Below are 10,684 nucleotides of genomic sequence, written 5' to 3'. Positions count from 1 at the left end.
ACTCCATGCTGGGTATCCATGGGCTCCAGACCAAGCAAGCAAACAAACAGCACAACAGAAAAACCCATCACCTAGACAAGGTTGGTCCGGGCTTGGGGGGGGGGGGGGGGGGGGCGGGTGATCTTGTTTGCTTTTTGGGCCAGTTCCATTTCACTGTGATGGCAGAGAAGGCCTCCCAGGACACGGCTACCCACTCTTCTGTTTGACTTCCGAGGTGGGGGGGGGGGGGGGATCAAGGTGGTCCTCGGCACTGACACATCATCTTCCGACCCAATACACAGCTGGCTGCAGCTGCGGGCCTGTGGCCTTTACCTAAGCTGGCCTGTACTCTTTAGCTGCGAGGAACCTGTTGGTGTGACATTCAGCCGGCGGCCTTTTAATCCTCACAATGCTGTCTCTCAGTCATGACCAGCAAATACAGTCATTGGTTTGATGACTTAAAACGGTCATCCCGTAAACACAGCATCCTATTACATTACATCGTCAGCAATAGCGGAATAAAGAAGCAAATTGTGTAATTGCTAAGATGTGTCTCACGGCACAAGTTACAAACACATTTACAGCTGGTAGACTTATAGGCTTTGTCCCCATAGTTCCAGTCCAGTGCCCTCTGCCTGTAACTGACTATAACCCACTCAGGAGCCAGACTGTTTTACTTTTGCGCCCTTTGTCCTCGATGAAGGGCACGAGTCCCAGGAAACACTCTCCTATCTCAAATCTCTAAAACAATCTCACACGCAATGCATTTTCCCTGTCTGTTCTTTCCACATTAAGACCCGGGAGAAAAATGAATGCAACCGCAGAGGGCATTCTTACCGTAAGCATGTGTGTGTAGGAGACAAAAAGTGTGCAAAAAACATGGCACGTGGTTGACAAGATCAACTTTCAATCGCCCTGCATGTTTGCCTATTACCTAATGGCCTGAATCGTGGAAGTTATGTGTGTCTATTTGCAGGGGATTTTAGGGTACGCTGATGAAAAGATAGTGAAGGCAATTATGCCTTTAAGTCAAAGTTTTTGACTGTGTATTGCAAGGGGGAACAAAGGCCAAAGCTATGTGTGTGGTGGCTGGGAGGGAGATCAAAACACTCTGTTGTTGTAAAAGCTGAGGAGAGAGAGAGGAAATGAAAGCTGGAAATGGTTTCCTAGTCTGGGAAAATGCAGATGAGCTATATAGGTATGTTTGATTTGCTGACTCCAGCTGTGCCTGGAGAATTCCCCTGACCCATCCTATGGATCCGGTTGCTGTGTGAGGCCACATGTACCCCTGTTGCAAAGCAGGCAAGCGCAATACGCACCCCCCACCCCTCCCTCCTGAAAGGGCTGGCCATTGAACTCTCAGGCAAGTGGCAATATTTGCTCACCTGAAATACACACATCTTGCCAATTGGGGTTGGGGTGGGCCTCGGGGACTGGGGCAGGACCCCTTGATGCAGCTGTGGCCCGGAGAAAGACCAGACCAGGAAGTTTTGTGGCTGGGTGGAGGGTGGGGGCTCTCTTGGCAGGAGGCTGTTTAGCGGTGGCGGCCCTATTGTGTCTTAAAGGAGGCAGGGACCGTATTTGTTCGAAGCTGCAGGAGGCTGATGAGGTGCTAATCTGTTGAGTGGCTGTGTCATTGGGCCCCCTGTTCCCAATAGCCTGTTAGCTGTCAGGGCCTGTAAAAAAGGCACAATTTACGGGCCCCAGGCCAGGACTCAGCCATCGGTGTCCGCGGGTAAGCAAACACAGATTGAACACTTATGTTGTTGCTCTGGTAGGAGAGGCTTTACCACCGGGCTCCTGGGGTGACACGTAGGCAGCCTCTTTTCAACCCTCTTCATGAGCTGTCGGCCCCCTCTTTGCTCCTCTGTAAACACTACAAATTACCCATCTGCATATGGATGGGCCCTCGGTCCATACAGGAAGGAGACAACTGCCTGGGAGAAAGGGGACGATACAGGTTCTCCTCTAACGCAGACCAGATATATATATTCTCCACTATCAGCTTTTAATTTCTACCCTCATGCATACGAAACACACAGCACATTTTCTGTAGATATGCCAGTTCCTGCTCAAGAGAGTGAGGGGTTTTTTGATGTACGGTGCTGTGAAGCATGCAGGATAATGAAAGCGCAGGGCTGGCCGGCTGTCTTGAGATGGGTTCGGGTCAGCAGTCAGAGGTAATCCCAAACTTGAATTTCCCCATCAGCCTGGAATACAGATAAGACAGCAGCAGATATGACCCTCGCTCACCGAGTGACTGATGGGAAAAAGGAAACGGACCAAAAGCCTCTCTCTGAGATGTAGAGCTGAGATGTGAATGTGTGTGTTTTCTCAAGAGGTCTGTCAGAGATGGTTGCAGACGCTGAGCAAAGGAAGATCTGGATAGGGTTGACCAATTCATTGAAATACCATGGAAAGGATGCTAATTGCTTATACCTTGAGTCAATTAAGATTAGAAAGACCATTACTGATACAGAACTTTTTAATCAGCGGGCCAGGTTTGCCCTCTCGTCCACGCTGACGAGGATCTGACAGCACGGCGGCCGAGTGTGAACGGCAATAGCTCATCCTGGATTATTGCACGGGCTTGATTGTAGTGATATTTAGACACAGGGCTTCTCATGGGAGCCTGGCACTTTAATTAGCATAGCACTACTGGCCCCCCTCCTGTTTTAATTGCCTTCAGTCTGTGATTAAATGTGTATTGACTCTGCAGTTGGTCCACTAATGAATAACAATGTGCTGATTTGGTGATATTAAATCTTTTGGCTCTAATACACATCCCGTCCTCGTATAGTTTAGAAAGTTCAGACATTGCAGGGAAGCATGGCATCTGAGCACGTCTATGTCAGGGGGGGGGGGGGGGGGTAATTCATTCAATCAATCAGCTATTTTAGTCTGTAGTTTAAAATCTGATACTTGCTGTTAATTAAACCGTTTAACCGTGAAATGTTTTCAATAATGCATAAATTTGAGCTCCACTTTTTAACAAGGTGCCCTTTACAAAATGCTTATAAGTTGTACCTAAATGGTATATTAATGGTTAATAGAGGATGATAGATCATTCTAAGCCATTAAAAAGAACACATTTGGGGTTGCCAGGTTGGGAAAGCCCACTTGGCATGTATTGGTAACACTGTATTGATCAATGTTGGCAAGTCATTAATACATGTTCATGCATTTATCACTTTTAAATAAGACATCCAGTTTGCAGAATTTGATCCATATTGTCTACAGACCTTTTCTAGAATTGCGTTCTCTAACTAGTCAAAGAGATTTGTCACAAACTGGCAAGCTGAAGGCTAGTCTTATTAATGCTTATACAACTGATCTATGAAGGATTAGCAAATTATTTGTATTGGATTAGATTATGATTATGATTAATCAAGTGATTAGTTACAACACAATCCCTTTACAAAGGGTGTCGTATCAGAAAGCGGTACGCACTTTTGTTTTAAACTCTGTATTGCAACAATGTGAGCTCCTAAACACTCTAATTTGGTGCACATGCATTCTAGTGTCATCTGATCCGTGCATGTCTTGGGATCCCCCCCCCCCCCGTTCCACTCTACTCCTGTGGTCTAATAGATAAACTGTCACCTTGTTTGATAAATGAAGGGCAGCGGTCAACATAGGGTCCTTTAACATGACAAGAGAGAAAAGTATTGAATCTGCAATGCCCTGGATACAGTCAACATAAAACATATCGAATGGCATTCCTACGCCAACATTCCTCTCAATATCAAAAGGTGCGTATTTGAGGATATCCTTAGTGCGTTTACGCCTGTGTTTGCTCCCTGACCCACTGGGGCCAGTGCAATAACTTTGGACTCCCTCCCACGCGGCATCTCGTCGCAATGACCACTCTCGGTTTTTATTTAGCTGGGTTGTGTGCCTTCCCAGTCCAGCCGCTTTTCAGATTCATTTCCAGGTAAACACTGTGTGACCAGCCACAAACCTGCGGCCAACAGGCGTTGTCACAGCTGTGGCAGATAATGGCAAGTCCAAACTCCAGCCCGGCTCTGGAATGTTTACTGTCACCACAGGCAAGTTGGCAGCAAACATCTTTTTTTTTTTTTCTCCAGCACTTTCTAAGAGGAACACTCTCTCGTTATTAATTTTATTTTGATGAATCACATGCTTAACCCTTTGCCCTGTGCTGCTTTGTGTGACTTGGTGCACTCAGATGGATACAAAGGCACACACACAAAAAACAAAGACATTCTTAAGGGAATCTTTCAACTTCAGTTGAAAAAAATAAATAAATCCTCACTTTGAAAGTTGAAACTTAAAGTTAACACATTCCTGCCAACAACTCCTGGGTGCTTGAAGGAATGTTCCAAGAGTCCCGCCTTCCTCTCACAGAGCAGGGAGCACCCTGGTTCCATCCCCCTGCCCTGCACCCAAAAAACCAACAGCATCTGTACCAGAAAACTAGGCTCAGTGGTGTCACTTTAGGGCCTTGCTCATGCAGGTGTTTGTGCTTTCACTTCTTTAACTGACTCATTCAACTTTCATCATTTAGTGTTTGCCCTTGTCATAACCAGTAAAGGAATGACGGCCAGATGTGTGAAATGTAACACTGATCATCATGGAGGCTAATTGATCAACCAAGTGGCAAAACTGGCCTTGAGAGAGGACACATGTTGGGCACAGCAGTGGTCTGGGGGACTATAGACATGTATTCTTGGTCGGAAGATGTCAACTTCACAAGAACGCAGCGTGCTACTTCAGGTTTTTGTTCACTCGTCTTTGTGAGAGGAAGCAAAAGTGCAATTCTCATTTCCAGTGTATGCTCAGGGGTTGTGAATGTGGGAGCTGGGAACAGAATGATCAACAATATATGCAGCGGCAACATTTAGGATTACTCTAATTAATGTGCTGAACAGCTTACACACTGTATTACGAGTGGCCAATTCAAATTTGATGTTAATAAAAAAAAGGGAAGAACAGACATTAGTTCATTTTTAGATTTGACTAGAAGTTTACAAAATCTGCACCTTATTATCAGCCTGGAGCTACTTTTCCACAGACACAATGAAAAGGGTTCTACATAACATGACCATCAAAAGAGGATTTTACCTTGCACCACGCAAAAGCAATCTTCTGGCTTCTAAAAGTAAAAGGATTAAAAAAAGATTGTTTTGTAATTTCAGATTTTTTCATCAAACCCTTAAATGTTTCCTGAAATGATGTCGCTGATCTTCTGAGATGCAATTGTCTGTCATCAGTCTGTATCGGCAGCAGAAATGAACCCTCAATATTTCATCATTAAATAAATACAGTTAAATCTGGGCATGACGCAGTGAAGTTGGATTTATGATATTTCTTTCATTATTTGACATCCAACCAGGCTCAGTGACTTCAGCCCCACCACCACTGTTGTGAGCTAAACAACACAATGTATTAACACATCAGAGGATGAATAAGAAATACATACAAAATAGGGTGAGAGGGCAGCAAAACAAGACCCAGTTGATTTTTTGTTTTTTTGACCAAATCCAAAATGTGACCTTCACCCATATGAGAGGACTCAGGCTAATGATTCACTGTGGAATTAGCAACATGTCTCATTCAGGAACACAGTGTCATGCAGGTCAAGGACCAGTTCATGCTGGTTTTGGTGTCAGTTAAAATAATTTTGGAATAACTACATGAAGTGTGTACAAGGAACAGGCACGGCTGGTTTTTAGTAAATATCCACGAGAGGAGTTTTGTTTTTTACCCACTTGAATAGAACGCGCACTCAATGCATTTGTCTCTCTGACGAACACCACACTTGTGTAACACACCAACTGTATTTTTATCTTTAGAAGCACGCGCAAGTGTGGACAGTTTAGGCTTATTTTTCTGCAACAGAAATAGTCAAACTTGTTTTTTATTTCAGTGTTTTATATTTTAAATGAACTTGTATCCATTATTCATAAACGTGCTTATGTACGCCTATTTCATATGAAGACCTACTGGCTCAATCCGGTTACATCACATATGTTTCCACAGCTCGAAATATCGTCGCCGGTAGTTACATACATTATATATAATAACATACATTATATCTAATAAATGTTACATGGTTATTTCTTTAAACCGTTTTTATCATTATGAATCTATTTCATGATTTGTTTTAATTATTAAAGAAAATAATATCGCCTCACAAGCGTGTGTTCACTGAGTCAAGCAGAGAGCGCGCAGATCTCCAGCTCTCTCCGGTGAAATCCCCAATCCTCAAACACACACAGCTTTTTCTCATGATCTCATTTCCAAGTTAAGCAGACTCTGTTAGTCCCTCGTCAACACGACAGGTTTACTCGCCTTTACTAATGGGTCTTATACTGATAGTTATGCTCTTGCGTAAATATGCAGTCGAATAGATGTACCACTACTGACACGTGGCTGGCACCGGACTGCAGCCTCACTCGATGTTTGTGTCTGTAAATACTGTACAGCAAAGGGCCTCAACAGCCCGGCTCTAGTCCGTCCGGCGGGAAAGAAACATTTGATGGACTTCTGTTATGGGAAGGGTGCCACAATAGCGAATATGAACAAAAAACAATATATGTGCGATGCATACTCTGGTACAATTCTGATTAAAAATACAGTCCAGCAAATAAAAGGTGAGTGAACGACTTGGAGGGGGGGGGGGGGGGGGGGTTTGACAGCTTCCACCAACCTGTTTATTGTGGCTTGAATTATTTTAAATATATTTTCTGCCAAAAATTCAAAGAAAGTCAACACAAATTCTGTTGATTCTAAAACGTTTCACCGGCTTAAAAAAAAACGAGGCTGCTTTATGTGCCACTAACAAAAAGAAAAAGCCAGTTGGAGGCAATAACCAAGAGAGGGCGCTCTGAAGCTATGCCTGGCATATTCAACACTAATTAAAATATTTGGAAACAGTAATTCAGTCATCCAGGTTAGTAAAGCAGAATCAAATCGCTCCTTTTTGCAAATATTGGTAAAATCTTTGAAAAAACCCAACAAGACTTTATTAGTTACAAAGATGCAGAGACCAACTGATTTGTATCAGGACATGATTGTTGAACAGCTGGAGGCAATGAAATGGCTTTCATTTTTCACAAAAGGAGTCATTTGAGTACTATGCACATTCAGGCCCATATCAGGCATAATAGCATTCATCTCTGCAGGTAAAGGCTGGCGTACATCACATAACATAATGGTGTTACTCTAAGAGTAACACACAAACAGCTGTGGAATAAAACAGCAACACGACCCTGACAGTGTGTGATATAATTAATACACGTTTGTAAAGTGTCTTCTTTTAAGCGTACTGACACATCAACCTGTATCTAATTTCTTAACGTTTTCATGTTTTTTTGTTGTTTATAGTGTTAATTAATTAACAGCTATAGGTTTCAGGCTATAAAGTCCTTGAATGCAACGCACTAAAAACGCTTTATGATTTCAGCTCAGTTGAAGTGGAATAAACCCCTTTTTGGAGGATGTGCGTCACGAAAAGCATGAAAAGCACACCAAAGAAGAGCGCCAGACATTCCTTTTATGTCTCTCCTTTTTTCTTCTTCTTTGGCCTCAGCCAAAATACAATAGTTAATAATGAAGCTTTTCATAAGAAACTGTTCTTTTCAGTCAGCGCAGGTGTACAATTGGGGTGGAGGGGGTGGGGAGGGAGCTTGAGGAGTCTCACGCCTAGGTGCGAGGAGATTATTCAAATAGGGCCCAAGGCGTAGAAGTAGGGATTGGAGGCTTGCCTAGCGCTCAGAGCTATATCACAGCGTTAACAGGCAGCACGGAGCGTCATTTGAACTCCAGTCACTGACAGACGCATTTCACGGCTGGCTCCATAAGACACACATCAACGCCAGTCCTTGACGAAGGGACCCCACCGACGACCCAAATACATCCAGTGGTCCCCAGTCAACCTGCTATTAGAGAGGCTTTGGGCTTTTCCCCTGCTGGGAGACGCTTTGTGAAGGTCCTCCATGATGCTTGGAGCAGTTAAAATGGAAGGACACGAACACACCGACTGGAGCACCTACTACGCAGAGCCCGAGGTGGGTACCTTAAATATTTTTTTTCCCGTCTAAAGCCAATCCCATTTTATACAACTCAATATTAGCCCTGAGATAATATTAACTTTGTGATCAAATATTGACTTGAGGCGCCTCCAAATCCTCCCCCATCTCCACACAGCGCACTATCCTAACAAAGTTGCTTGACTTGTAGGTGGGGGAGAAACTTTTCACTCGGATTATAATTTCAAAAGTCTATACGTGTATCTTTACTAAATCAGAGTATTCTTTTTTTGCCATGTTTCCACTCAACAAACACCTGAGCTGTTTGGTTTTGCGGAGATTGATTCAAATATTTGTGTTGCAGTCGCTATTTAGTGTGAGCACAGTCATGTTAGGTGTCAACATTCTCAACGACAGCGTGCATTTTTAGCGGCTTATTTCACTTAATATCATTTGATACCAGTGGTTGAACACTGTGTATTTTTCTTTTAAATTTTAAAACGATTTGATGCGGAAGCGAAAGTACATGTGTACATTTCAACTTTTACGAGCCAGTGCGCGTCTCAAATCACTGATTTATATTTTTAATAAACGCTATCGGTGTATAAAGCTTGAATAAAAAACAACAACCTATGTGTAAAGTAATTCACATTGTGTGCCAGATGAAACTGATGATTGCCTCTTTCCCTCAATGACAGTGTTACACCTCGGTTGGCAACATGAACACGGGCCTGGGAATGAACTCTATGAATACCTACATGAGCATGTCAGGCATGGGCACCACTGCCAACATGACGGCCAACTCCATGAACATGTCCTACGTCAACACGGGCATGAGTCCCTCCATGACCGGCATGTCGCCGGGCGCCGGAGCCATGAACGGCATGGGCGCGGGCATGACGGCCATGAGCGCCGCCCTGAGCCCCAGCATGAGTCCCATGACCGCGCAGCCCACGTCCATGAACGCCCTGACATCCTACACCAACATGAACGCCATGAGCCCCATATACGGACAGTCCAGCATCAACAGGTCCAGAGACCCTAAGACCTACCGCAGGAGCTACACGCACGCGAAGCCGCCGTATTCCTACATTTCCCTCATCACCATGGCCATCCAGCAGTCTCCCAGCAAGATGCTGACGCTGGCCGAGATCTACCAGTGGATAATGGACCTCTTCCCTTTTTACCGACAGAACCAGCAGCGCTGGCAGAACTCCATTCGCCACTCTTTGTCGTTCAATGACTGTTTCCTCAAAGTGCCCAGGTCTCCGGATAAACCCGGGAAAGGCTCCTTTTGGACTCTCCACCCGGACTCCGGGAACATGTTCGAGAACGGCTGCTATCTGAGGAGGCAGAAGCGCTTCAAGTGCGATAAGAAGATGAACCCGAAGGACGGCAGCCGCAAAGGCGGAGACGGCGGCTCCTCCAACAGCAGTTCGGAGAGCTGCAACGGCAACGAGTCCCCGCACTCCAACTCCTCCTCCAACGAACACAAAAGGTCCCTGTCGGACATGAAGGCGAGCCAGGCCCTGAGCCCGGAGCACGCCGCCGCCTCCCCGGTGTCGCAGGGGCAGCACCTCATGTCTCAGCATCACTCGGTCCTTGCGCACGAAGCGCACCTGAAGCCGGAGCACCACTACTCCTTCAACCACCCCTTCTCCATAAATAACCTCATGTCCTCGGAGCAGCAGCACCACAAAATGGACCTAAAGACTTACGAGCAAGTGATGCATTACTCCGGCTATGGCTCCCCCATGGCCGGGACTCTTTCCATGGGCTCCATGGCGGGGAAAGCCGGTCTGGATTCTTCAGCCATGGCTGACACAACTTACTACCAAGGCGTCTATTCCAGGCCAATCATGAACTCCTCATAAACTCTTTACCCCTCAATGCGATGTGGACGTTCTCTCCCTTTCAATTTGTACATTTGTAAAAAAAATATAAAGAGTTTGTGTACAATACGTATTTCAAATATTTTTGACGTTTCCCACCGTTTTAGTTGTCGAGTTTGTTCGTAGCCTAATTATTTTGTTGATAATAATAATTAAAAGTAATGATAATGTGACGAGATCTGTTCAGACGTTAAGGAATGGACCCCAAAGACAAAACAATAACAACTTGCTGTAAAATAGCCGTCATCTGCATCTGCAACTGGATTATAAGAATTTAAATGCCTCGCAGGATTTCTTCAATCATTTGTGTAATTCCTATTTATGGCTTGTATATGTGTATTCTTGTAGTGACAAGAACAGAATCTATATTAAAGTGTTATTGGTTTTGTTTTCTGAAAATGATGGTGGTATTATTTTTACATTGTTGTTATTATGATTATTGTTAAGCTATTATTATTATTATTATTAAACGATATATAAAACAATATCGTCTAGAGGAGACAAAAAGCGGCTCCACCATTATATGCAACTATTACAGCAATTGTTTTCCTATTGAGGGTGGATTTAGGTTAAATTAATATCAATAAATGCAAAAGATTATAAAAAAAAACGACAGGCACATTTTCACATAAGAAAATGTGCACACGCACATTAAATGTAAAAAACTAAAATGAGTGAACAATTAAAGAACCGTATTTATTTTTCACTTCTTCAGAGTTATGTATGACATGCATAACAGCATGAGCACGTTCCATGAAAGGGCTTATAATGACTTTCACAACTTTATGTTTTATTTAAAAACATTCTTATCCATGTGCT

General features: G+C 43.9%; 1 protein-coding gene across 1 annotated transcript; it reads left to right on the top strand.

The window, feature by feature from the left end:
- Positions 1–7,940: 7,940 nt before the first annotated feature.
- On the top strand, positions 7,941–9,848 carry foxa2 (forkhead box A2; the record flags this gene model as incomplete). Its single annotated transcript, XM_079287384.1, has 2 exons — positions 7,941–8,012; positions 8,672–9,848. The coding sequence occupies 2 exons, from the start codon at positions 7,941–7,943 to the stop codon at positions 9,845–9,847; spliced, it is 1,248 nt and encodes a 415-aa protein (XP_079143510.1). The 3' UTR covers position 9,848.
- Between the last annotated feature and the right edge of the window lie 836 nt (positions 9,849–10,684).

The sequence above is a fragment of the Melanostigma gelatinosum genome (genome assembly GCF_949748355.1).
Source record: "Melanostigma gelatinosum genome assembly, chromosome: 16".
NCBI classification, from domain to species: Eukaryota; Metazoa; Chordata; class Actinopteri; order Perciformes; family Zoarcidae; genus Melanostigma; species Melanostigma gelatinosum.
Note: the sequence above shows the minus strand (reverse complement) of the source record. Positions and strands in the feature narration are given on the sequence as shown.